Genomic DNA, 27,500 nt, shown 5'->3' on the forward strand with positions numbered 1-27,500 from the left:
GGGAAGAGAGGGTTTCTGGATATCACCCAAAAGAATGTCCCACAAGATCTTAGATTTAGCAGCAGTCAACCAGGAAGCAGACTCAGGTGATGGAATCAGGCAGGAGTTTTTCCAGGTGGCTGTCAGGCCCCTCGTTGAACTTTACCCATTAGGTTATGCAGCAACAGCAACAGCAGCAGGATCTCTCAGTGGCTCCAAGGGACTGTCACACTTCATGCTGGGCTGTAAGTTTCTACACAGACTGGTTAAAGATACATTGCATAGGCTTGGCAGGCTTTGATCCTGCTGGTTTTTAAGATCTTTAAACAATAGCCCAGGACAATTTACCAAAATCACGACTTTTTTACTAACCAGATATTTTTGTAAAATAGACACAGAAGGCTCAGAAGGCTTAGTACAGATGCAGTCTCCACACCTTGCACACCGACAACTGTTAACACTATTTTTATGCCTTTTTTCAAAATCTATTTTGCCTTACTTTTCCAAAATTTCTGACTCTGGACCCTTGATCTTAAAAATGGGGGGTAGAAGGGCAAAGGTCCATCTTCTGTAACTTCTTCAAGCTGACTTCAGGGGCGTTGATCTTACCTAGCCAGGAATCTATAACTTTATCCTATTTTACAAAGAGGCTATCAGGGTTAGATGTCATTAAGAACAATATTTAACTTTTGACAACTGCACAGACCTTTTCTCCAGCTACAGCAGTGTAGCTTGTTTAGCACTCTGGTTTGCAAAAGCATTTTTTTAGATGGCTTAGGAATGTGATCTCTAATGATCCCAACAATGCCTAAAATGCCTTTGCAGGCCTTTAGACAGATATCAATAGAAACACACTCTCAGGTTTACAAACTTTTTCCTGAGCAGATGAACTTCATGTAGCTGGTGTCAGCTCAATATTACTGCCAATTAGAGCTTTTGGTACATAAAGGGGTTGAGATTTAAACTATCCCCCACATTTTATAGCATTAACTTTTTACTATCACAGAGGACTGGCAAGTTCCTGTCCCTTACAAGGTAAATAGTCATGGGCATTAGGCATGCTTATAAACTCTTCCCATGACCTCCCGGCTCTGACCACTTTTGAAGGGCCACGCACAAATGACTCTAGGATCTGACATTTCCGCCATCCAACCAGTGGCTTACTGCCTCTGGATGCTCCTCCATTGCTTTTGTCCCAGGAGTGTCTTCTTTACATTGGGATAAATGCTTCATTGGCATTTCCCTTTAGCTGGTCACTGGACTTGAACTCGGGGCCTGAGCACTATCCCTCAGCTCTACAGCTTAAGGCTAGCACTCTGCCACTTTGAGTCCCAGACTCGGGGCTTGAATGCTGTCCCCTAACTCTTCAGTCCAGGGCTAGTACTCTGCCACTGTGAGTCTCGAGCTTGGGGCTTGAGTACTGTCCCCCGACTCTTTAGTCCAGGGCTAGTACTCTGCTGGCTGAATAGAGGTGACAGTCTCACAGGAACCTTTTTGTGCCCGGGCTGGCTTTGAACCAGTTTGAAGATCAATGAGTCTTATAAAAGGCCACTTTACTCCAATTAAAGGCAACAAGGTGGTCAACATAGAAGTAGCTTTTAAGCATGCTCTTACCTACCTGAAACTTATTAAGAGCCAAAGTTACATCTGACAACTTGTAAGAATCCTCTGGGCTTTGCTCTGGGCTTGCTGGAAACTTAAAAAAACAACCTATAAGAGCAAACTAGAATAGCAATTATTTTGGTAATCCTAATTTTTCCTTTGTGCACATTGAGGCCAATGTTAAGAACAATTTTACATTTAAACTTTATATCTAAAAATCCATTTCTAATTTTTTAAACTCTTCTACTAATCGTTTTTTAACCTCTTATTAATCACCTTTAATATCTGATACTTTAGTTTTCATTTGCATTTTGAAAAGATCCCTTGAAATCTTGAGGCCAAGTGTCACTCATTGCCTCTTGGTTGCTTGTTTTAAAACAGACACACATTAAAAATTTTAAACTCGAATGACAATTTTTCCGTAATGCAAAAATAACAATCATCATAACTGAACCAAAAAGCTAGACTTAGCATCTTTATGACTTTTAAAACCATCCTAAATGTAAAACATAATTGAAAGTAAGCCATATTATACAAATAACTTTTTACCCTATTTTTAAGGCCTTCCTAATTTTAATGTTAACACATCCAAGGGAAAGTTTTAGCAATACTAATCAGATCACTACATCACTCATTTTAACCACCATGTTTTCAGTGTCAACCTGCAGGGAAAAGAGAGAACAAAGATGGGCCACTCAGCCCCTCCTATGAAATGGGCACACACCCAATCTGACTCTTTAGGGTTAGATGAACTGCGTTTGTGCCAGCTTGCCCTCTTTTACCATGCGTGGACTCCTCCCAGGGCCTGTCCCACCATGCATGACCAGCTGAACTGCACTTCTGCTTGTTCACCCTTCACCCCTAAAGATAGGTCTTCTGTTGGCTTCTAAGTTTTTCCCCGTCTCTTCTCTTGGTTCTCGAATGAAATACACAGTTTTAGACAGACAGAACAGGTAACATCTTTGACAGTATTAAACTAACCTTTACATTTAAATTTTTAATATTTATCCCAAATTTTAGCCAAGGGAACTAGATCCCAAACAGCCAATGCATTTTTGTTAAGCCAGATAACTTGATTACAGTATAAAAAGTCTTATGCATTTTAAAATATTAGTTTTTAAATACCAGATTTTCTAATTTGCAAGTTAAAGAATCTTTACAAAGCCATTTAAAACAATGCGAAGATTTTTTTTAAAATTTTTGGTAATGTCCAAACCTCATAACCTTTTGAATTTTTAATTTTAAACTCCCCCAATTGTTACAGCATGCTGACAATTCTTTGAACACGTTCACAGACACAAACAAAACACACAGGTCTTAAAGCTCGCAAAAATCAAAATCAGTCGTACATACGCCTTTTAAAGTTTTTAAACAAAAATTTAAGATAGTATTTTTTTTAACTAGGTACCTTTGTTGGGCTTTATTTTCCCAGAGCTTGCTTGTCTAGCAAGGCAATTCACTAATTAGTCTTTTGAATCCCTTCTGTTGGAGGAGAGCTGGGGGAGGGCGTCACCTAAAACTAAACTGGCCAGATTTTTTTTTATCCAATTTTAGACAAGAGTACTCTTCAAATTGTTACCTTGTCAGGACTAGCTGAAAAAGTCCAAACTAGGCACACAGCCTTCTACACCCTCCCTGCTGGCAGCCTCCACAAGGAGAAAATGCAGCTTGAGGCTTGAAGGGAACCAAACTAGCCCAGTAACCTTCCATGCCTCACAGGGAGGGTGGGCATAGCAGGTCTGTGACTGAACCCAGCTGGAACTTTTATTCCCCCAGAGATGTTTAAATAAATAAATAACAAAAACACAGATAAACACAAAAACCAAGGATCCACACTTAAAACTGGTACCAATTCTAAAACAGAACTAGACAAGAACTGTAGGCTGAGTTGGGGACTAATGGGCCCCAGTTTATCCCTACCAGAACTCTGTGCTGTTCTCATTCAGCAAGCTGAATCCAGAGTCTGCTGAGTGAGCCTGCCACACTCACCCAAATCTTCCCTACCTCAGAAAACATAAAACGAACACACACACTAAACAAGACAAACAAGTGGCCACAAAGACAAAATCAGGTCTCAGTGAATGGGGCGACATCTCACCACCATTCACTTAGTAGGAGACTCAACCCCTATTCACCTCCGGAGGATTTTTCTCTTAGATTCCTGCAGACGTTGACCCAGGGGCCTTCCAAGGTGGAGGAGAATTTCCAGTCATTTTGGGGCAAGGGAAAAGAAAAATCCCTAGCGGCCATCCCCTCAGACTGACAGGTTCTCCCCCACGCTCAGACCCCCTGAGCCAAGGCCCAAGACTGAGATCTAACTGGGGCCACTCACAGGTGGTCAGTGGCAATTTCATAATTGACAAACAAGCAAGTTCCTAAAACCTGACAATCTGGGCTGTAACTTTCTTCCAGTGATCTATAGTCAGACTTAAGGGGGTTGTTAGTTGTTGCCCCATCCCTTTAAGGACAACAAAACAGACAACAGAGACAATTAACACTAAACAGAAACAGAGGAAACCAGACAGGTGCCAAACAGAAAAAGCAACTTCAGATGGGAGTGGCCGACCACAGCTAAACTCCCCGGGAAGGAGAGAGATTCCACGTTCCCTCCTTTCCCCCAGGAAGGAGAGAGATTCCACGTTCCCTCCTTTCCCCAGGAAGGAGAGAGATTCCATGTTCCCTCCTTCCTCCAGGTCACCCCGGAGTAGGACTCCAGGGTGGGGCCAGGAAGAGATTCCACATTCCCTCTTCCCCCCCAAGTCTCAGGGCACGTCTGCCCGAGCCGGGCCAGGGGTCTCAGGGCACGTCTGCCTCCCCCACTGCCCCAAATACAGGCAAAATACAGGATCTGTACAGGCACTTTTCTTTGGATCCCAGAGTGCAAAATACAGAACAGAGATAACAAACACAGAAGACGCGAAAAGCAAGAGCTCTATCTTACCTCCTACCTGTCCTGGAATTTGGGGTCTGGGGGCGCCAGCTTCCCGGCCAATGCACCAAATGAAAGACCCCAGACTTCTGGGATACTTTTGTCAATGGGAGGGCGCCCCAGAAAACTCAGACTCCAGGCCAGGAGATGCAATAAGCAAGAGGAGTTTTATTTGACATTTGCGCAAACGGTCTCTCTGCCTCGGCACAGGAGAGAGCCCCGAACCCTGGTTACAGGCATTCTTAAAGGCAAAAACCACAAGATTAGCATATAACACCAGGTGTCCCCCGGGATTGGCCCGTTTAAAAGTCACTATGTACTCCAGCAATCATTTTTACTATGTGGGGAAGTTTATAACACTCTTTGTAAAACAATTGGCCCAGGGATGATCAAACGGAGGTAGTCACTCTGGGAGATAAGGGTCAGGGAGTTTACATAATTATAGGCTTGTGATTAACATTTGGCCTAGTTTGCTGGGCTCACCTGATGGTCCTTATCTTGAGCCCCCTATACCGAGAATTTTTACACAGGGATGCAGAGGAACATACTCTTTGTTCTTTATCTTGGGTCCCTATCTTGGGTCCCTATCCTGGGTTCCATTTGGCCACTTAGGGAATTTTCAAACAGGAACCAGAAAAACATACCTGTTTTTTCTTTATCTATGACCACAAACCTTGTCCCAGGGACTGGCATCTGGGCATCTGAGACTTTTTACTCCATTACTTATTTCCAGAAGGGAGGGGGGTTAGTGCTAGGGCGAGCAAGTTTACAGAAGCAAAACCAGCAGTTAGCAATTGTAAAGTGTAACTCTAATTTTTAATCTTTCAGGTACTCTACATCGGAAGGATGTCCTTGTGTCCAGCTATCATTTCTTGAGTGGATCAAAGTTCATAAAGAATCCGCAATCACTGCAGCAGTATTTGTGAGTGGCTTATAAAGTGAAGGGATCTAAATGAAGAACGTAAAAATATATCGACAGCACCTAACAGCCATTTTCGCTTCTGTACCTTTGCTTGCTAAAAACTCTGCTAAAACCTTGAGGAGTGGAGTGAAAGAGGCAGAAAACTGGACTGCCCTCAAAGTAGGCAAGCACCCCCTGAATGAATTTATTAAAAGGCATGGAGTAACATTAATGTTTAATGTAATAGAAATTAGAAGTTATGATTACTAACTGCTCATTTTTGCTTCTGTACAAATTGCTTTGTGCTAGATGATTGTATGGGTTTTGTATGATTTTAACTGTGACTGGTTTTAGTTACTCAGTAGTGGAATGTCAGCCTGGGAGCCTAGAGTTGCTTAGTAAAAGACTTCAAAGGCTTTACAGCCTTGACCAAGGGCACAAAGTCCTCAGAATCATCCCCAAAGCTGTAACGCCCTTCCCAGAGGCCGGGGCAGTAAGGCCCTAGGGAAGAAATATAATGTTTTAAGAAACCTAAGCAACTCCATTTTTATTTAACACTCCATCTCAGTTCTGTGACTTGACTCGTGATCCACTTTAGCCCCAATGCTAGGAATTTATGACAGAAAGCCATGCACAATCTTGGAGCCATAGATGGCGTTTGCTTAAGGCAGGTGTTAGCCCCCAAATGGTGTTGCCCACCCCCCCAGCCACCTAGGACTAAGAGTTTCTAACTAACCAGTTCTTCAGAGCCCGGGGTGAGACATGCCATGCATTCTGTTGGTCCGGGTGTGACCCGTAACCGTTTTTCGGTCAAGCTATGGACCAAGGACATTTTTCTGTAAAGGTCAACCATTGCTTTAAATGCAAATGTTAAGCAATCATGTAATTTCTTATGTAAAAGTTCCTTAAAGTTGTTTGTTCAATACTATAAAAACTGTGCTGATTCTATGCTCAGGGCCTCTTAGCATCACCGGTTACCATGTGCGCGGAGGACCAAGCTTGAGCTTGCAATAAACAGGCTTTTGTTGCTTATATTGATCGTGGTCTCTGGTGGTATTCCGGGGTCTCCAAATTTTGGTATAACATAAACATCCTCTGTGTGTGTGTGTGTGTGTGTGTGTGTATGTATATCTGTGTCTGTATCTGTGTGTGTGTTGGTCCTGGCCTTGAATTCTGGGCCTGGGCACATTCCTTTAGGTTTTGTACTCAAATCTAGCAATCTGCCACTGGAACTACAGCTCCAATTCCATCTTTTCAGTGGTTTATTGGAAATTAGAGTCTGTCAGACTGGCTTTGAACCATGATCCTCAGAATTCAGCCTCTTGAGTAGCTAGGATGACAGGCATGAGTCACTGGTGCCCAGCTAAATAAAATCTGTTAACCTGTAAATATGCACAACATTTTTCTTTGCCATTTATACCTGGAGGAAGTTGATAGCAACAAAGGAAACATGTGGCAATCATAGACCACGTCCAGGGCTGGATGTCCATGAGGGAGAGGGAGAACGTGCTGGTGCTCAGTTATGAGGTACTGAAGAAGGTAACGATCCATTTTCCATGCACCCCACCCCCACTGCCACCCCCCTCACGCTTCTCTAATATCCTTGATTCTTTTATTTTTTTATGTCAGTATGGGACTTGACTCAGGGCCTGGATGCTGTCCCTGAGCTTTTGGTGTTGAAGGCTGGTGCTCTACTACTTGAGCCACAGATCCACTTCTGGCTTTTTGCTGGTTCATTGGAGATAAGAGTTTCACAAACCTCCCTGCCTGAACTGGCTTCAAACTACAATCTTCAGATCTCATTCTCCAAAATAGCTAGGTTTACAGGCCTGAGGCACTGGGCTGCATCTTCCCTTCCTTCTGCTTTTTCTTACAATTTCCTCCTTCACATCTATTGTGTATGGTCTTTCCTTTCCACATCCACCTCTTTTGCTTTTCTTTTTTGCAGGACACAAAGAGCACTGTGGAGAAGATCTGTCAGTTCCTGGGGAAGAAGCTGGACCCCAAAGATCTGCACTTGGTCTTGGAGAACAGCTCCTTCCAGGCCATGAAGGAAAACAAGATGGCCAATTACAGCATGGCGAACAGGAGTAACTTTCCTGCTGGCGTTGTAATGTCCAGGAGAGGTGTGGAACAGCTGTGGTTTAAACATCTGTCAGAGACCAGGAAGGGAATTCTTAACAGATCATTGCTTTGTGAACATGTGTCCCGACCCGCAGGACTTCAACCAGGGCAATGAACCTAAGCGAGAAGGAATGAAGGGACAAGAGACACGAAGAAGGACAGCAAGACAAGGATTCTGATCAAGCTGCCAAATTTTATTTTTTACACAAGGGTATTTATATGCTTGGACTTAGGGCGTGGTGCAAAGGTGGTCCTTAGTAGATTTAGGGCAGGGTGAAAAGGTGGTCCGTAGTAGCTGCAGGGTGTTTACTTTAGGGCATGGTGAAAAGGTGGGATTCTGTAAACTCAGCCTCAGGTTGTTCCAGTGAGATAGTTAAGCTTATTAAGTTTGTGAGACTTAACTTTTGGCTCCCAACAAACATGGCTTTATGGTATTGTTGTTGTTTCTGAAAACAAATTTTATTTTATTCAAATAAGGGTTTATATACATTGCATAACACTAAAACTGGGAGAAGACCAAAACCCAGCCAGTTACTTCAGGTAGCACTGGGCAGCCGTTACTTAAGTTGCAAACTCTATAGCTAGCTACATGGCAGATGACTCCAGGCTGATGCTCATTCCCTTGTTAATAGTTTAATTGTTATTAGGCTGGTCTCGTATCTTTTTTCTTTTGGGCACCTACTATCTAGGCTATGTCTGGTCAACTCAAGGCTCTCCCAAGTGGCACAGCTGCTGTTGTTGGCTGCCTTACCCCAGGCTCTCTGGAAATACCATGGGTCTTTCTTTCTTTCTTTCTTTTTGTTGGATGTGGGGCTTGAACTCTGGGCCTGGGCATTGTCCCTCAGCTCTTCAGCTCAAAGCTAGTGCTCTACCACTTGAGCCACAGCACCACTTCCGGGTTTTTCTACTTATGTGGTGCTGAGGAATCAAACCCAGGGCCTCATGCATGCAAGGCAAGCGCTCTACCACTGAGCCACCTTCCTAGCCCCTTCGTTGCCTGTTCTAATGCACCTCCCCGATCCCTGAGCCCTAATGATCTGCCTTCAGTTTGACTCCTATCAAAGGATTTTCCTCAGAGGTTTCAGGGCTGGTGGAATTCTTGGCTGGCCACTCTGGGGGATCACACGTGTAATACCAGTTACTCAGGAAACTGAGATCTGAAGATCAAGGTTGAAAGCCAGCCCAGGCAGGGAAAGTCTATGAAGCTCTTAGTACCAATTCACCAGCAAAAAGCCAGAAGTGGGGCTGTGACTCAAGTGGCAGAGCTCCAGCCTTGAGGAAAAAAGTTCAGAGACAGTGCCAAGGCCCATACTTGCACACACACACACACACACACACACACAAACACAGAGAAACACACAGATACACACATGCACATAAATGCACATACATATGCACATACTTACATGCACACACAGGTCTCCCCCACAATTCTTCCCTCTGAGGTTCAAAGGCCATTGCAGGTGCAAGGCAGGGCTGGTACCAAGAGCTGGTGAGCTGAGCCTTTCCTACCCATTGCTCTGTCTGATCTCAGCGTTTCTCCATGGCCTCCAGAAGAACCATATCACTGTAGCCCAGGCTGAAGCCTTCCACAAAATATCCCAGGAGAGGATGACAGGACTTCCTCCAGAGCTGTTCCCGTGGGACTAAGGTGAGACTTATGTCTGTGTCTGTGGAGACAAACACTTATGCCCCCTTGGGGTCAAGGTGTAGATCTGTCACTTGATGGTTAGAATGCTCATGTTGTATGTTTGATCCCTTGCCTGATACAAATCTCCATGGTGTCACTCTTCCATTTATAGCATCTCAGCTATGAACAAATCTTACCAAGCCAGAAGCCAGCTCAAGGCTAGTACTCTCCTACTTGAGCCACAGCACCACTTACAGTTTTCTAGTGGTTTATTGGAGGTAAGAGCCTCACAGATTTTCTTGACCAGGCTGGCTTTGAACTGCAATCCTCAGATCTCAGCCTCCGTGGTAGCTAGGATTACAGGTTTGAGCCCCCGGCAGCCTATTTCCTTCTATTTCTTCTTGTGGTTCTGTTCCCTGCCATGAGCTTACCTTGAATGAGTTCACAGTTGCCCAATAAAAATCCTCCAGTGATGATCACACAGTGTTGTTTTCCCTAAATTAGTTTCACAGTGAAAGCAAAAATGTTAATAATTGGCTTCATCACCTGGGATAAAAACCTAGACTCTGCCACCTCCTCCCCATTGCCAGTGGCCTGGGACCAAGAGCCAGGCACACAGGGCTCCACCATGGCTCAGGACTACATGAGGTACCAGGGCATTCCTTTCCCCTTCCTGCATCACGACCTTGAAATCATAAAAGCAGCCCACGAGAAGTTTGTGGTGAAGGATGAGGACATCATCACGGTGACCTACCCCTAATCAGGTGAGCAGACAGGACCGTGGCTGCATGGGAAAGGACAGGCCTGTGCCCCACTCCCTCCAGCCTCCTGCATGGGGGTAGGGTAGTAGCTCATTATTGAAGACCTGTGGCTCAAGTGGTAGAGTGCCAATATTGAGCAGAAAAGTTCAGAGACAGCACACAGGCTCTTAGTTCCAATCCCAAGATTGGTGCATGCACACACACACACACACACACACACACACACACACTACCAACATTGTGTGAACAAAGATTATATGCTAGACCAAGTTTCTATGGGTAAGGCTTATGTTATGTATATTTTACCATCATGGTCTTTATACAATTCAGATAGTAATGAGTGACCTTCACTTCCTTCTGTCTCCAGGAACCAACTGGATGATTGAGATCCTGTGTCTCATTCACAGCAAGGGGGATCCGGAGTGGATCCGCTCTGTGCCTATCTGGGATCGCTCCCCATGGATCGAGACTGTACGTGGATCCAAAATCATTAAGGACAGGAAGGAGGGGCCCGAGCTCCTCACTTCCCACCTCCCCATCCAACTCTTCCCAAAGTCTTTCTTTACTTCCAAGGCCAAGGTCAGTGATCAGTGCTCAATAACTGTTCAGTAAATGCTTTTTTTTGGGGGGATGGGGTACTAGTTCTGGGGCTTGAACTCAAGGCCTAGGCACTATGCCTGAGCTTTATTGCTCAAGTCTAGAGCTTTACCACTGCTCCCCTTCTACCTTTTTGGTGGTTACTTGTACAGATAAGAGTCTCACAGACGCTCCTGCTTGGGCTGGCTTTGAACCACAATCCTCAGATCTCAGCCTCCTGAGTAGCTAAGATGACAGATGTGAGCCACCGGCTCAATCAATGCTTTTGAATCTTGAATCCTCATAATATAGACCTGGAGATGAGAGCAAGCTGCATTCGCCTTCAGCTGTTCACCATGGTCCTGGGATCACATTCACCAGCTGAGAGACCTCAGACCCAAGATATGGACCAGTGCAGTTGAGCCCTCACAGATGACCTGTAGGCCAAAATCTTTAAAACTACTTTAAGTTCAACTAGAGATCACAAATCTCCTTTATACAGAACTACTTGCCTGTCTGTTCTTTGAACTTTACTCCATTAAAAGTAAGTTCCCCAGGCACCATGGCTCATGCCTGTCATCTCAACTAGCTGCTCAGGAGTCTGGGAGCTGAGGATCATAATTCATAGCTAGGCCAGGCAAAAAGGTCTGTGAGACTCTTATCTCCAATGAACCAGCCAAAAAGAAAAACCAGTGGTGCTGCAGCTCAAGTGTTAAGAGTTGCCAGCCTTGCTTGGAAGAACTAAAGGAAAACAATGCTCAATCCCAGCACTGTCCCCCAAAATGAACAAATAAAAGGAAAGATAAGTTCTAGAATCATTCCCCAAAACATAAAATCGGACTCTGGAGTCCAAAGGCCAAGACATCTATCTGTGACCACCAGCTTAAGGGCAGTTCAGGGTCACTGCACCTCGGATCTTGGAATGCTGGCTTGGAAGGCAGCTTTTGTGAATACACAGCTAAGCATTCACCGGGGCTGACAATGATAGGATGAGTCCAGGAGTTTGTTCTCTGGAGATAGATCCCGGTTTGGGCTCAGCAAACACTTCCTGGGTTGAACGCCAGCTCAGATTCACTGTTTCCTGGCTCTTAGTCCTGAGCCTCTGTCTATCAGGGCCACATCCTGGTGGCTCCCTATGGGTCAGCCATGTGTGTGGCTCTACCTGACTATGTTTTTCCATTTGCCTCTTGAGCTTTCTACAGAAATCGCACACCAGTCCATAAATATTCCACAGGTCTCTGGCAATTCTCCTTCCATTGCTTTATTCTAAGCCAAGCAATTCCCTCATAGGAACTTGGAAATGCGTTTAAAAATGAGTGTCCTGCCCGGTGCTGGTGGCTCACACCTATAATCCCAGCTACTCACTCAAGAGGATGAGTTCTTGTTTCTTTTTATTATTATTATTATTATTGTGAAAATACCGTACAAAGGGGTTACAATGACATGGGCAAGGTATTTTTTTTAAATATATACTAAAAAAAAAAGAAAGCAATGCTTTCTTTGGAAGTGGAGCTGTGGCTCAACTAGTAGAGAGCACACAAGCTCAGGGACAAGCCTAGACCTTGAGTTCAAACCCCAGGACTGGCACAGACAAAAAGAAAGAAAAATGAAACCCTTCTTTAGGTAACAAAGTAAGATTTTTTAATTTCCTCATTATTATTATTATTTATTATCTTTAAGTAGTTGCACAAAGAAGTTCCCATTCTACAAAACAGTATATGAGTACAAAGTGTCTGACAACATTCTCACCCATCTCTCTTAACCCATCCCTTCTTTCACTTTTTGTCTTTAATTGAAATGAGGTGATTACATAAATTTCACATATTTCACAGTATTGTGGAATAGTGACACTTACTTAGAGTCACAAACACATTTTTAACTTTCACAGGGCAAATTGTCATTATCATGGTCTGTACAGTTTGTGAATTCTATGAGCTTTGATAATAGAAGTTATTTTTTCTACATCAGATGATGTTGACATTTATTTCCTTTTGCTTAGTGTGGGCTGTTCACACTTATTCTGTTCCTCCTCTTGGCTTTCCTCTGTTGCGTGCATATATCTACCTCGAACATGGAGTCATTTAGCAATGATATGACAAAATGGGTGGCTGTCCTTTGTTTCTTAGTCCTGTTTGCCATATCTTCTTGTATTTTGGCTTTAGCATCCACATATCAGGGAGACCATGTGCCATTTGTCTCTTTGTTCTTGGCTTACTTCACTCAAAATAATCTGATCTAGTTCCATCCATCTCCCTGCAAATGCCATTATTTTGTCCTTTTTAGTGGCTGCACAATATTCTATTGTATATAGGTACCACAATTTTGGGATCCACTCATCAGTGGCGGGGCATCTGGGTTGTTTCCAAATCTTGGCTAATGTGAACAGTGCTGCAATAAACATGGAGGTGCATGTGTCCTTGTATACTAGTTCCTATTGTTCAGGATAGATGCCTAGAAGTGGTATGGCTGGGTCGTAGGGAAGGTCTATATTTAGCTTTCTGAGGTATCTCCAGACTGTTTTCCAAAGTGGTTGTATTAGTATACATTCCCACCAGCAATGCAGTAGGGTTCCTCTTTCTCCACATCCCCTCCAACATTTGTCGTTGGCTGACTTTAGGAAGTGGGCCATTCTGACTGGGGTAAGGTGGTATCTCAGGGTTGTTTTCACTTGCATTTCTTTTATAGCCAGGGATGATGAACATTTCCTCATGTGTTTCTTTGCCATTTTTATTTCTTCTTCTGAGAAGGCTCTCTTTAGTTCCCTTGCCCATTTCATGATTGGTTTGTTAGATTTGTGAGGGGTTAGTTTCTTGAGTTCCCCGTGTATAATGGATATTAGACCCTTGTCTGATATGTTGCTTAGCAGTGTGCTGTTTAATTTCCATGAGTTTGACAGGAGGCTGAGTTCTGAGGATCCCAATCCAAAGCCAGCCTGAACAAGAAAATCCGTGAGACTCTCACTTCCAATGAACCACCAAAGTTGGAAGTAGAGTTGTAGCTCAAGTGATAGAGCACTAGCTTTGAGCAAAAAAGTTCAGGGATGGTGCCCAGGTCATGAGTTCAAGCCCCAGGACTGGTACATACAAACAGAAAAACAATTAGTGTTCTTAGTGAGACACTGAGCAAGATTGTTGATCCTTTGATATTCGTCCCATCATGTAGACCTTGTCTGAGGAGAGATTAAGACCTCATGCACGGGAAAGATGGAAATTTTTTTTCTGCTTTCTCCTTTCAAGGTGATCTATGTCATCAGAAATCCAAAGGATGTCCTTGTGTCCGGATATCATTCTGGTAGTGGATCAAAGTACATAAAAAATCCACGGTCACTTCAGGAGTTTTTGGAATGGTTCATCGAAGGCAACTGTGAGTGGGTTTTGACATGAGACGATCTAAACATTGTGTGTGTGTGTGTGTGTGTGTGTGTGTGCGTGCGTGCATGTGTGCATGCGCACACGCATGCACATGTGCACACACCAGTTCTGGGGCTTGAATTGGGCCTGGACACTTTCCTTCAGGTTTTTTACTCAAATCTAGCAATCTGCCACTTGAGCCACAGCTCCACTTCCATCTTTTTAGTGGTTTATGGGAAATAAGAGCCTCATGGTCTGGCTTCGAACCATGATCTTCAGATGTCAGCCTCCTGAGTAACTAGGATGACAAGCATGAGCCACTGGTGTCCAGCTGAATATGATATTTTAATCTGTAACATGCACAAGAATTTTCTTTGTCAACTATACCTGCAGGAAGTTGATAGTGACAGAGGAAACGTGTATAGATCATAGACCACATCTGGACATCCAGGAGTTGATTATTTGTCCCTTATTACCCACCCTGCAGTGCCTTATGGGTCATGGTTTGCACATGTCCAGGGCTGGATGTCCATGAGGGAGAGAGAGAACGTGCTGGTGCTCAGTTATGAGGCTCTGAAGAAGGTAAAGATCCATTTTCCACTCACCTCACCCCACAGCCCTCTCAACACTGACACACATCTCCCTTTCTTCATAGACCCCGCTCCACCAGTCAAATTTCCCCATCCTAGCTATTAGGAGGCTGAGATCTGAGGATGACAGTTCAAAGCCAACCTGGGCAGGCAAATCCATAAAATACTTACCTCCAATGAAATGAAGCTATGGTTCAAGTGGTAGAGTGCTAGCTAACCTTGAGCCACAAAGGCTCAGGGATAGCACCCAACCCTGAATTCAAACAACTCACACACACACACACATGCACGCACGCGCGCACACACACAGAGATAGTAAAGAAATCTGTGTTGCTCAAACATAAGCTTTGGGACACTATAATACCTGATCTTTATAATTGTCAAATTATCACTTCATAATTGTACAAATGTGCCCGCCCCTCTCTCTTTCTTTCTTGTCCATAGTAGGGCTTGAACTCTGGGCCTGTTCACTTAGATTTTTTTGCTCAAGGCTAATGCTCTACCACAGTGAACCACAGTGCCCCTTCCTGTTTCCTATTGTGTTTTTTTTTGGAGATAAGAGTCTCTCAGACCCTCCTGCCCCCAATAGCTTTGAACTGTAATCCTCAGATCTCAGCCTCCTGGGTAGCTAGGATTATAGGAGGCAGACACCAGGTCTTGGCTCCATGCAACGAACCATAAAATGACATCCCGGTGCTTGGTGCTTGGATCAAATCCTTCCAGTCCTCCTTCCTATCCTGCTTTCATCCCTTCCTCCCTTCTTGCTCCCAGCTCAGCCTCTGACACACGAGTCTGTCATGGCACTTGGCTGTTTGTCCCTTCTTGTCCTCTCTCCACACCTCCTTCCTCCTGAGAGATGCTCTGTGTGGTGTCCTGCTTTTTCCTTCTTGCAGGACATGAGGAGCACTGTGGAGAAGATCTGTCAGTTCCTGGGGAAGAAGTTGGACCCTGAAGAGCTAGACTTGGTCTTGGAGAACAGCTCCTTCCAGGCCATGAAGGAAAACAAGATGTCCAATCACAGCCTGCTGAGCAAGAATTTCTCTTCTGCTGAAGTCTTAATGACCAGGAAAGGTATGGAATCGCTGGGGTTTAAAGATCTGTCAGAGACCACAAAGGAAATTTTTAGTATATCCTTGCTTTGTAAATATGGATTTATGGGCTTTTTTCTTCCTTTTTGGCTTGTTTTTAAGGTGTATGTCGATCCTGGTGCTTGAACTCAGGGCCTGGCTGTTGTCCCCCGTTTTAAAATGTTTACTGAAGGCTGGCCCTCTACCACCTGAGCCACAACTCCACTTCTGGATTTTTGGTTGTTCATTGGAGATCAGAGTCTTATGAACTTCCCAGAGCTGGCTTCAAACCTCCATCCTCCAATCTCAACCCTTTGAGTCACTAGGATGACAGGTGTAAGCCACCAGTGCCCAGCTGGCTTTATGTATCTATTAGACATTTTTATTTCTTCATCTCAGAATAGCTTTTCAATTTCATTGCCCATCTAATAATTGTCTGTACAACGTTAAGCTCTTTGTCCATTCTAGATATTTGCCCTCCATCCACTGAACAGCTGGTGAAGATTCTCTCCCATTCTGAAAATTGTTTTTGTTTTCCTGTTGGTATTGTTTTATCTTTGTTTTTTGAGCAGAAACGTTTTAATTTTATGCAGCCATATTGATTTATCTATTCTATTTCTTCTTGGTTGAAGCCTTAGAGTTTTTGGCAGAAAATTACCACCTGTGTCTCTATTATCCAGAGATTCCCCTGTGAAATGGAAGGGCTTGGGGACCACATTGAAATCCTCTGTTTCTGCTAGGCCTGTGTTTCTTAGGTTTGGTGTCTTCATTATGGCCCATTGTTTTGTTTTTGCTTACTCATGTTCCATTTTTACTTCTTTCTACCTTCCTGTTTCTTCATTGCCTGTTTGCATGCACCTCCCCGACCCCTAAACTCTGATGTTCTATCTTCTGTTTGCTCTCCTCTATGGAAGGATTTTCCTCAGAGATTTTAGGGCTGGACAACACCAAATCCATCATTGAATTCACTGAGATCTTGGTAAACTTCTTTGTTGGTCAGGTACTAGTGGCTCATGCCTATAACCCCAGCTACTTAGTATCTGAAGATCAAGGTTCAAAGCTAAGCCAGGCAAGGAAAGTCTGTGGGACTCTTAGCTCCAATTCACTAGCAAAAAGCCAGAAGTGGAGCTGTGACTCAAGTGGCAGAGCACCAGTGTTGCACAAAAATGCTCAGAAACAGCCCCCAGGCCCAGTGTTTGCACACACACACACACATATACACAGGCATATGTACACACAAATGTGCGTATGCATACATGCACACCTACAAGCAAACACACATAATTGCATGCATATCTGCATGCATTCACACAGTTTTTCTTGGAATTCTTCCCTTTGAGCTTCCATGTCCATGACAGATGGAAGGCAGGGCCGGGACAGGGAGGCGGTGGGCTGGGCCCTACATACCCATTGCTCTGTCTGATGTCAATATTTCTCCATGGCCTCCAGGCATTGTAGGGGACTGGAAGAACCACTTGACCGTAGCCCAGGCCGAAGCCTTTGACCAAATATTCCAAAAGAAGATGGAAGGATTTCTTCCAGAGATACTCCTGTGGGACTAAGTCCAGACTTCTCCCTGTGTCTGTGGAGATGAAGACTTGTGTCTCCTTGGGGTCAGAGTGTAGATCTGTCACTTAATTCTGGTGGTTAGAATGTTCACATTGTAAATTTGATCACTTGTCTGATACAAATCTCCATGGTGCCACTCTGCCATGTATAGCATCCCAGCTATTAACAAATCTTACAAAGCTGGAAGCTGGTGACTCATGCCTGTCATGCTAGCTACACAAGAGGCTGAGATCTGAGGATTGAGATTCAAGGCCAGCCTGGGCAGGAAAGTCCATGAGACCCCTATTTCCAGAAACACAGAAGTAATGATATGGATCAAAGTGGCAGAGTGTTAGCCTTGAGCAAAAATGTTCAGAGAAAACACCCAGGCCCTGAAATCAAACCCCAGGACTGGCAGAGACACACATATCCTCACACGCATACACATCCACATAATCACACACACACACACACACACACACACACACACACCCCACATCCCAGTGGTGTTAGAGAAGTATTTGGTTTTGCTCAAATCTGCAAGGTCAGGACAAAGAAAGGAAGTCTGAGAAAATCTCCTGGCCTCCAGGAGCCTTAGGAACCATGGGGATCATGACACAAGGATCATGGCTGAGATTCTGGGGCATGGAGATCCTGGGGGAAACAGAAAACATGGAAGGAAAATACATTGTGTACTTTGGGCTAGGATTTTGTGGCGACATTACTGAAGTGAACTTAGGGCCTTGAGGCAGAAGTCCAGCCTCCTTCTTTGAGTTTTTGTGATATATACACCTATTCTCAACATAAAAGAGTCAAAAGATTTTTAAAAAATTAAGAAAAACCTTTGCCAAAGCATATTTCCTTCTAATTCCTCTTGTAGTTCTGTTCCCTACAAGCATAGATCGCCCTTGAATGATTTCACAGTTGCCCAATAAAAATCCCCAGGTGACAATCGTGTTTGTTTTGTTTACTTTGCCCTCATTAGCTTCACAGTAAATGAAAAATTGTAATGATTGCCTTCACCCAGCTGGGATGAAAATCCAGACTCTGCCACACCCTCCCGGGTGGCAGTGGCCCGTGATCAATAACCAGACACGCAGGGCTCTGCTATGGCTCAGGACTACGTGTGGTACCAGGACATTCCTTTCCCTGCTGCGGATTTCTACCCTGAAGTCATAAAAGCAGTCCACAAGGAGCTGGTGCTGAAGGATGAGGACATCATCATGGTGACCTACCCCAAATCAGGTGAGCAGATGGGTCTGTGGTTACATGGGAAAGACCAGGCCTGTGCCCCCTCCAGCCTCTTGCATGGGAACAGTATAGTAGCTCATTATTGAAGACCCAATGGTAGAGCTGGGTCAGTGGTAGAGCTCCAGCCTTGAGTGCAACAGCTAGGGACAGCACCCAAACTGGCACACACACACACACACACACACACACACACACCACACACACACACACACACACACTGGTTTTTTGAGGAGCTCTATGGTATATTAAAATGAAAAGGATGATTTTGATGTTACTTGGAGGCATGATTTCAAGGAGAAGAATTGTCATGGAACATGGCTGGGAACCAAAAAGCTTCTGGTGAATACAAGGAACTGGCAGACCAGGGGGTCATGTGTCAAGGAGAACACTGGGAATGCAGAGCATGCATGTGTGCGTGTGCGGGTGCGCGGGCATGTGCTCATATGTGCAGCTAAGAAGCACCCCCACCCTCCACAGGCAACACACCCTGCATCTTCCCCTTCCAGCACTGGCATGTGATCTACCAGGAGTTCACTGAGGGGGACCAGGTGTTCAGGAGGAAGTGGTGCTTCCCAACCCCTGGCTGCAGCCAGGACCTTTAGTAAAAGTACTGCTGAGTGGCAAGTTGGGGCAGAGGCCACTCAGAGTGAATGAATGCATGCATGTTTACCTGAATGTGTGCATGCATCACCTCTGGTCCTTTCTTTGTTCTTTCCTGGCTGGGTAGAGGGGGGCACAGCTGCCACCACCAGGGATCAGTGCTGGCTGCAGGGATTGGGTGTCTACCCGCCTGCCAGCTGGAAAATGTGCATGGGATGTGGGGTCAAAGCGGCTGCCACCTCAGAACTGTCACTCCCCAGGGACAGTCACATCAGCGGTGTGTCACTGCTTCTCCTTGTTGGTTGTCAACTCCCAGCACTCTCTAAGCTAAGTAGCCCCTCAGGAAACCTGCGGTGGGGAGGGGGACAGGGCCTTGTAGATCTCAGCTTTCAAAGGCACTTGAAACTGGGCTATGAGCTCACACCTGTCATACAACAACCCGGGAGGCTGAGATCTGAGCACTGAGGTTGGAAGCCAGCCCAGGCAGGAAAGTCTGTGGGCCTCTGATCTCCAAGGAACCACCAAAAAGCCACTGTGGTTCAAAATGGTAGAGTGTTAACCTTGAGCAAAAGAGCTTAGAACAGTGCCCAGGACCTAAGATCAAGCCCCAGCACTGGCACACACACACACACACACACACACACACACACACACACACACCATCCCATTGATGTTACACAAGTATTTGATGGTCCTCAAATCTGCAAGGTCAGGACAAAGAAAAGAAGGCTGAGAAACTCTCCATGCGCCAGGAGCTTGAGGGAAGCAGATGTTCGCCTTGACCCCCGCTACCCTCCATATGCGTGGGGTTCTTTGCTGAAGCCCCGCTTCCTCTGCCAGAATTAACTCTCAGCTCCTCACAGGTACCTGGCAAGGAAGCCAGCCAGCTTGGTGGCTGGTTACTGGTGGCCAGGAAGCCAGCCATGGTGAGCAAGCGGGTTACTTTCATAGTGAGCCCAAGACAGTTAATGACCACGTTCAGCACCCGGATGAAACCCAGACTCTGCCACCCCCTCCCAGGTGGTAGTGGCTGTGGCCTGGGACTAAGAGCCAGGCAGGCAGGGTCATCTTTTTTTTGTCAGTCATGGGGCTTGAACTCTGGGCCTGAGCGCTGTCCCTCTGCTCTACCGCTTGAGCCACAGCGCCACTTCAGGTTTTCTGAGTGGTTTATTGGAGATAAAGACTCTCATGGACTTTCCTGCCCGAGCTGGCTTTGAGCCATGATCCTCAGATCTCAACCTCTTGAGTAGCTAGGATTACAGGCTTGAGCCACCAGTGCCTGGCTTTTCTCAATATTTTTAAAGTTCCCTATGGAGCACTTGTGAACACCTTTCAAATTCTAACACTTTTTATTTAGTCCAGGCTAAACGCTTAAGGATGTAACTTTTCTTTTTTATTCTTTTGTTTCTTTTTTGTTTGTTTGTTTCAAATTCTTTATTGCGATTAAGTGGCTACATAATTTCCCAAATTTCACAGTATTGTAGGATAGTGAAGCTTAGTTAAAGTCACAAACACATTCTAACTATCATGGGGCAAACTGTCCATCATACTCTATAACATTTATGAGTTCTATGATCTTTGCGATACAGTTGTTTCTTCCGCATTGCGTGATACGTACATTTCTTTTGTTTTGCATAGCATCAGCTATTCCCTCTTTCCCTCTTGTTCCCTCCCTCCTATCGCTGCCATTGTGTTGCTTAGTTTATTTTGGTCAATGTCCAGTGCAGCTGATGGGTCCCGCTGTTGTATATTTTTCCCTGATTCCTTCTAATTCTGTGTTGTCCTCCTGGTTTCCCTCCAGTGTGCACATATATACCATATATGTGATCAGCAGCATGGGGTTATTTAGTAATGATTCGATCAGATGAGTGGAAGTCCTTTGTTTCTTAAGTCTTATTAATTTTGTCATATCACCTACGCTTTGGATTTAACATCCACTTATCAGGGAGACCATGTGCCGTTTGTCTCTTTGCTCTTGGCTTACCTCACTCAACATGATTTCTTCTAGCTCCATCCATTTCCCTGCAAATGCCATTATTTTGTCCTTTCTAATGGATGCATAATATTCCATTGTGTATAGATACCACAATTTTGGGGTCCATTCATCTGTGGTGGGACATCTGCATTGTTTCCATATCCTAGCTATTGTGATCAGTGCTGCAATAAATGTGGAGGTACATATGTCCTTGTATACTGTTTTCTGTTGTTCAAGATAGATGCCTAGAAGTGGTATGACTGGGTCATAAGAGAGGTCAATATTTAGCTTTCTGAGGACCCTCCAGATTGCTTTCCAAAGTAGTTTTATAAGTGTACATTCCCACCAACAGTGTAACAGGGTTCCTCTTTCTCCGCATACCCTCCAGCATTTGTCGTTGGCAGACTTGTGGATATGGGAAATTCTGACTGGGGTAAGGTGGTATCTCAGGGTTGTCTTTATTTGCATTTCCTTCACAACCAGGGATGGTGAACATTTCCTCATGTGTTTCTTTGCCATTTTTATTTGTTCATCTGAAAAGTCTCTCTTTAGTTCCCTTGCCCATTTAGTAATTGGTTTGTTTGGTTAGGGAGGGAATGGTTTCTTGAGTTCCTTGTGTATACTAGATATTAACCCCTTGTCTGATATATTGCTGGTAACTATTTTTCCCAGTTAGTTAGTTGTCTTTCTAGCTTGGTTGCTATAGCTGTAGCTGTGCAAAACCTTTTTATTTTAAGGCTGTCCCATTTGTCGAATCTCTCTCCAATTTGTTGTGACCCTGGGACTCTCTTCAGGAATTTCCTGCCTGTGCCTATAAGTTCAAGTGAGGATGTAACTTTTCAATTATTAATTTGGTAGGGGGCAGTTCTGGGATTTGAACTCAGGGCCTTGTACTTGCTTGACTTGAGTATCCAGCTGCACAGGACCACTTGAATCATATCTCCACTGTTGTGTGGGGAAGGTGTGGAGGGTGTTAACATTTCCTAACTATTGAATACTTTTGTTTTTTTGGTTCTTTTTTTTTAAATTAAAGTCCCCAGGCCCTGAGTTCAAGCCCCAGGACTGGCACAAAAAGAAAAAAATATGTAGGCAGTCAATGGCAACTGGAAAGCTTACAATAAACACAAGAACCTGGCAGAACAGGCCATAATCCAGAGGACTGTGTGACTCAGGCCTGGGATGGGAGCAGGAGGTGAGCACTCAGCACACACACCGAGCACCGAGTAAAGGAAATGTGCTGAAAATCAAGAGACAGGAGGATGAACTGAAGGGATTTCAGGAACAGCCAAGGGGTGGAGTAGTATTCCTCAATATCCTCAGAGAAACAGCTGCATAGTCAGAATAGGCTGTAGGGAATAAATAGGATATGCTGATTACCAGTGAAGAAAACACAAAATTGGTACACACACACATACACACACACACACTAAAGTTGAGTGACCAAAGATTGCATGCCAGCCACAGAGTCTATGGGTAAGGTATATTTTACCACCATGGTTTTTACATAATTCAGATAGAAATGAGTGACATTCACTTTCCTTCTGTCTCCAGGAACCAACTGGATGATTGAGATCCTGTGTCTCATTCACAGTAAGGGGGAGCCAGAATGGATCCGGTCTGTGCCTATCTGGAATCCAACCCTGTGAATTGAGACTAATCATAGATCTAAAATAATACAAGACACGAAGGTGGGGTCCAGCCTCCTCTCTTCCCACCTCACCATCCAACTCTTCCCCAAGTCTTTCTTCACTTCCAAGGCCAAGATCAGTGCTCAGTGCCCAATAACTGTTCAGACAATGCTGACGTTTTGAAGCTTGAACTCAGGGCCTGGGCACTGTGCCTGAGTTTTTTGTTCAAGGCTGAATCTCTACCACTTGAGCCACAGCTCAGCTTCCAGCTTCTTGGTGGTTAATTGGAGATAAGAGTTTCACAGAATCCCTGCTCAGGCTGGCTTTGAACTCCAATTCTCGGATCGCAACCTCCTGACTAGCTAGGATGACAAGTGAGAGACCTGTTGCCAGGCTCAATCAATGCTTTTTATCTGTAATTCTCGAAATTGCAGTCCTTAAGCTGAGGCCAAACTACATTTGTCTTTAGCAGTTCACCTTGGCCTGAGGTTCGTGTTCGAGAGGTAAGAGTCTTCAGACCCAAGATGTGGACCCGTACAGATGGGCCCTCACAGAGGAACTGGATGCCAGAGTTTCAAAAACCACCATTAAACTCATCTGGAACATACAAACATGCTTTATACAGAACAACTTGCCCACCTGTTCTTTGAACTTTATTCCATCCAAAGTAAATAAATGAGCCAGGCTCCCGCCTGTCATCCTAGCTACTCAGGAGGCTGAGATCTAAGATTGTGGTTCAAAGCCAGCTGAGCTGGGCAAGGCCACCAGACGTTTATCTCCAATAAGCCAACAGAAGAAATATAAGTGGAACTGTGGCTTAAGTGGTAGTGTTACCAGCTTGGACCCAAACAACATAGGGATGAACAATGCCCAGCTACAACACCAGCACCAAGAATGAATGAATGAATGAATAAAAGGAAAGAGAAGTTCCAGAGTAATGCCCCAAAACAAAGAATCAGAGTCTGGCATCCAAATGCCAAGTCATCTTGCTGTGACCACCAGCTCAAGGACAGTTCAAGGTCATTGCATCTGGGATCTAGAGCGCTGGTTTAGTGAATACACAGCTATTGGCTCCCCATGCCTGGCAAGGAGTGGATGAGTCCAGGAGTTTGTTCTCAGAAGAGAGGTCCTGTTTTGTGTCCAGCAATCACTTTCTGGGTGCAACTCCAGCTTGGATTCAATGACTCCTGGCTCCAGAGGTGAGCACTTTTTCTGATCCATGGTCACTAAGGGCCAAAACCCTGTGGCTCCTCTACATTATCTGCCACACAAGTGGCTCTACCCAGATGTATTTTTCCAATCACCTGTTGATGCTTTCTACAGAAAGGCTTAGAAACCTCTCCGTGGTCCATACATATTCCACAGACATCATGTAATGCATTTTCCTTCCTTTCTTTATTCCAATTCAAGTGATTGTTTCATGGAAACTTTTGTTTTTTAGGTAGGTCGTGGGGCTTGAACTCGGGGCTGGGCACTGTCCCTCAGCTCTTCTGCTCAAGGCTAGTGCTCTACCACTTGAGCTGCAGCACCACTTCCGGTTTTCTGGTGGTTCATTGGAGATAAGAGTCTCACAAAATTTCCTGCCCAGGCTGGCTTTGAACCACAATCCTCAGATCTCATCCTCCTGAGTAGCTAGGATGAAAGGTGTGAGCCACCGGCGCCGGGCTATTTCATGGGAACTTTAAAATACACCTTAAAATAAGCGTCCTGCCCAGTGTTAGTGACTTACGCCTTTCATCCCAGCTACTCCAGAGGAGATCAGAGGATCATGGTTTCAAGACTACACCCTGAACTCAGGGCCTGGGTGCTGTCCCTAAGCTCATATTTAACTTTTTCCTCAAGGTTGGTACTTTACCACTTGAGCCACAATTCCATATTGAGCCTTTTGTTGCTTTATTGGAGAGTAGAGTCTCACGGTCTTTCCTGCCCAGAACTGACTTCAAACCTCCATCCTCCAATCTCATCCATTTAATTAGCTAGGAGGGTAAGTACAAGACACCAGCACTCAGTTCTCTTTCTTTCTTTATTAGATATTTTTATTTTTTCATCTCTGAATGGCTTTTTGATTCCATTGCCCATCAAATAATTGTCTGTACAATGTTAAGCTCTTAGTCCATTCTGGATGATTGCCTTGCATCCCCTGAACAGCTGAAGATTCTCTCTCATCCTCAGACTGGTTTTGCTTTCTTCTTGTTGTTGTTTGCTTTTGGTTTTTGGAGGGCAGAAACTTTTTTTTTCAATTTTATGCAGGCACATTCATTCATTTGTTCCATTTCTCATTGGCAGAGGCTTGATAGCCCTAGGCAGGAAATTATTACCTATGTCTCTATTATCCAGAGATTTCCCTTCATGAAATTTTAGGTTTCAGGGTTACACTGAAATCCTCTTTCTGCTAAGCCTGTGTTTCTTAGGTTTGGTATTTTCATAGTGGCCCAGTGGGGTGTGTGTGTGTGTGTGTGTGTGTGTGTGTGTGTGTGTGTGTGTGTGTGTGTGTATGTGTGTGATAAGTTTTACTTCTTTGCATTTTCCTGTTTCTTCATTGCTTGTCCTAATGCATATCCCTGATCCCAGACCCGTGGTGTTCTATCTTCAGTTTTGTCTCCTCTATCAAAGGATAATCCTCAGTGATTTGAGGCCTGGACAATACCAAATCCACCATTGAATTCACTGAGATTCTGGTAAAGTTCTTGGCTGGCTAAAAATTCACCCCTGTAATCCCAGCTACTCAGGAAACTGAGATCTAAAGGATCAACTTCAAAGCCAGCACAGGCAGGAAAATATGTGAGCCTCTTACTTTAATTGGATGGTAGCCTTCAGCATAAAAGCTCAGTCCCAATGTTCAGGCTCAGTACTGATGCATGCGCACGCGCACACATACACACACACACACACACACACACACACATTTCTCAGCAATTCTTCCCTCTGAGACCCAGTGGCTGTGGAAGTACCAAGATGGGGAGTCAGGTGGGGCTGGGTCCTTGGTGCGCTGGGCCTCATCTGATCTCAGCATTTCTCTCCAGCCGCCAGGCATCCCCAGGAAATGGAAGAACCACTTCACCACAGCCCAGAACAAATCCTTGGAGAAAATACTCTGGGAGAAGGTGGCAGGACTTCCTCTGGAGCTCTTTCCATTGAGCTAAGTCCAGATTCTTATCTCTAATAAACCACCAGAAAACCGGAAGTGGCACTGTGGCTCAAGTGGTAGACATGAGCTTTGAGCTGAAGAGCTGAGGGACAGTGTCTAGGGCCAGAGTTCAAGCCCCATGACCGATAAAAAGAAAAAAGAAAAATGCCTTGAGTGCTCTTGCCCATAGCTTTTGTGTGGTATGAGTAGAATGATCCTAGGACCTTAAGCCAGAAGTCCAGACCTCACTCTTGACCATTTTTGAGATATCTACACCTATCTCCAAAATTCAGTATTTGTAAATTTCCAAATTAAAAATAACCTTGCTCTCAAGCCTGCTTCCTTCTATTTCCTCTTGTAGTTCAGGTTCCCTGCCAAGAACTGACAATCTGATGAGCACAGATCGCCCTTGAAGGAGTTCACAGTTGCCCAATAAAAATACCGCGTGACCTTAGCATTGCATTTTTCTTTATCATCTAATTTGTTTCAAAATGAAATGAAAAATGTTAATGATTGCCTTCACCACCCAGAATGAAAAACCCAGACTCTGATACCTCCTCCCCGGTGGCACTACCAGTGACCTGTGACCAAGACCAGGCACACAGGGCTCCTCCATGGCTCGCGACTATTTATGGTACCAGGGCATTCCTTTCCCTGCCGTGGGTAGCAACCCTGAATTCATAAAAGAAGCCCACGAGAAGATGGTGCTGAAGAATGAGGATATCATCATAATGAGCTACCCCAAATCCGGTAAGCAGATGGTGCCACAGCTGTGTGCCCTACTCCCTCCAGCCTCCCATTTGGGGATGGTATAGTAGCTCATTTGTTTCTTTCCTTCCTAGTAGAGGATCTTTCACAGGGATTCCTGTGTGTGTGGTGTGTCAGTGAAGGTGTTGGAGAAATGCAGTAGAGTTGGGCCTATGTCAGAATTAGGTATCTGTGACTGTCTGGGGCTGGGGGTTGAGTGACAGAGGAGGAAGGCTGCTGATCTCCTAGAAGAATCACTTCTAGTTTTTCCCCTTTATTTTTTTCTAATTTACTTTATTGTTAGAGAGGTGATGTACAGCCAGGTAACACTTACCTACATCAGGTAATAAGTACATTTCCTTTCACACAGCATCTTCTGTTCCCTCGTTCTCTCCCATTCCCTCCCTCCCCTTTCCACCCGTGAGTTGCACAGCTCACTTTCATAGTGTCCAGTGCACTCCACCACTGTACTTTTTCATCATTTGTGCTCTGGTTCTCTCTACCCTTTCCCTACCATTCAATAGATGTGTGCATGAATATATAAGGTAAAGAATAGAGAGCCATCACAAAAAGAAAAGCCACGTTTAAAAAAAAAGTCCTTTGTTCCCATATCTTTAGGGTTCATTTCAGCATGCATATCATTTTATATTCATACGAAGAGGGGCTTTGTGATTCTCTCCTACAGCTCTTTTGATCTCAATGTACAGGAGTATCTAGAATGCTGTGCAAACTGACATATTCCTGATGTTTTCGATCTAACTTCTGCATACCATGGAGATCATGTGTCATTTGTCTCTCTGATCTTGGCTTCCCTCACTCAACATGATTTGTTGTGGTCCCATCCATTTCCCTGCAAGTTACATAATTTTATTCTTTCTAACGGCTGGGTAAAATTGCATTGCACATAGCTACGCATCTATGTGGGGCATCTGGGCTGTTTCTCTCTCTTGGCTATTGTGAAAAGTGCGGTGATGACCATGGATGTGCAGGTGTCCTTGTCATATCCTGGCTTATGATGCTCAGGGTACCTGCCTGGGAGTGGTATGGCTGGGTCATAAGGAAGATCTATGTTTAGTTTTTGAGGAATCTCCAGACTGCTCTCCAGAGTGGTTGCA

The 27,500-nt window shown here is 44.7% G+C and overlaps 1 protein-coding gene and 3 pseudogenes across 2 annotated transcripts; all 4 read left to right on the plus strand.

The window, feature by feature from the left end:
- LOC106000949 overlaps window positions 1–22,766 on the plus strand; it is a 42,696-nt pseudogene extending 19,930 nt beyond the window's left edge.
- Window positions 9,740–17,264, plus strand: LOC106000943 (annotated as a pseudogene).
- LOC106000951 (bile salt sulfotransferase-like) lies at window positions 9,765–22,606 on the plus strand. 2 transcript variants are annotated; one of them, XM_013036167.1, is made up of 3 exons: window positions 9,765–9,776; window positions 18,150–18,302; window positions 22,435–22,606. In XM_013036167.1, the coding sequence occupies exons 2-3, from the start codon at window positions 18,167–18,169 to the stop codon at window positions 22,527–22,529; spliced, it is 231 nt and encodes a 76-aa protein (XP_012891621.1). In that variant the 5' UTR covers window positions 9,765–9,776; window positions 18,150–18,166; the 3' UTR covers window positions 22,530–22,606. The 2 variants fall into 2 exon arrangements, with proteins under 2 accessions (XP_012891621.1, XP_012891620.1); XM_013036166.1 differs by lacking the exon at window positions 9,765–9,776 and having other exon boundaries at window positions 17,584–18,302.
- Window positions 22,767–26,215: 3,449 nt separating the features above from the next.
- LOC106000936 overlaps window positions 26,216–27,500 on the plus strand; it is a 4,241-nt pseudogene continuing 2,956 nt past the window's right edge.

This window comes from Dipodomys ordii, unplaced genomic scaffold (genome assembly GCF_000151885.1).
Source record: "Dipodomys ordii isolate 6190 unplaced genomic scaffold, Dord_2.0 Scaffold250, whole genome shotgun sequence".
Taxonomy (NCBI): Eukaryota; Metazoa; Chordata; class Mammalia; order Rodentia; family Heteromyidae; genus Dipodomys; species Dipodomys ordii.

Coding starts and splice junctions, on each gene's coding strand:
- LOC106000951 (XM_013036167.1), top strand. CDS start 18,167: ATGGCTCAGGACTACGTGTGGTACCAGGACATTCCTTTCCCTGCTGCG. Junction 18,303..22,434: donor GGTGACCTACCCCAAATCAG/GTGAGCAGATGG, acceptor TTCTGTCTCCAG/GAACCAACTGGATGATTGAG.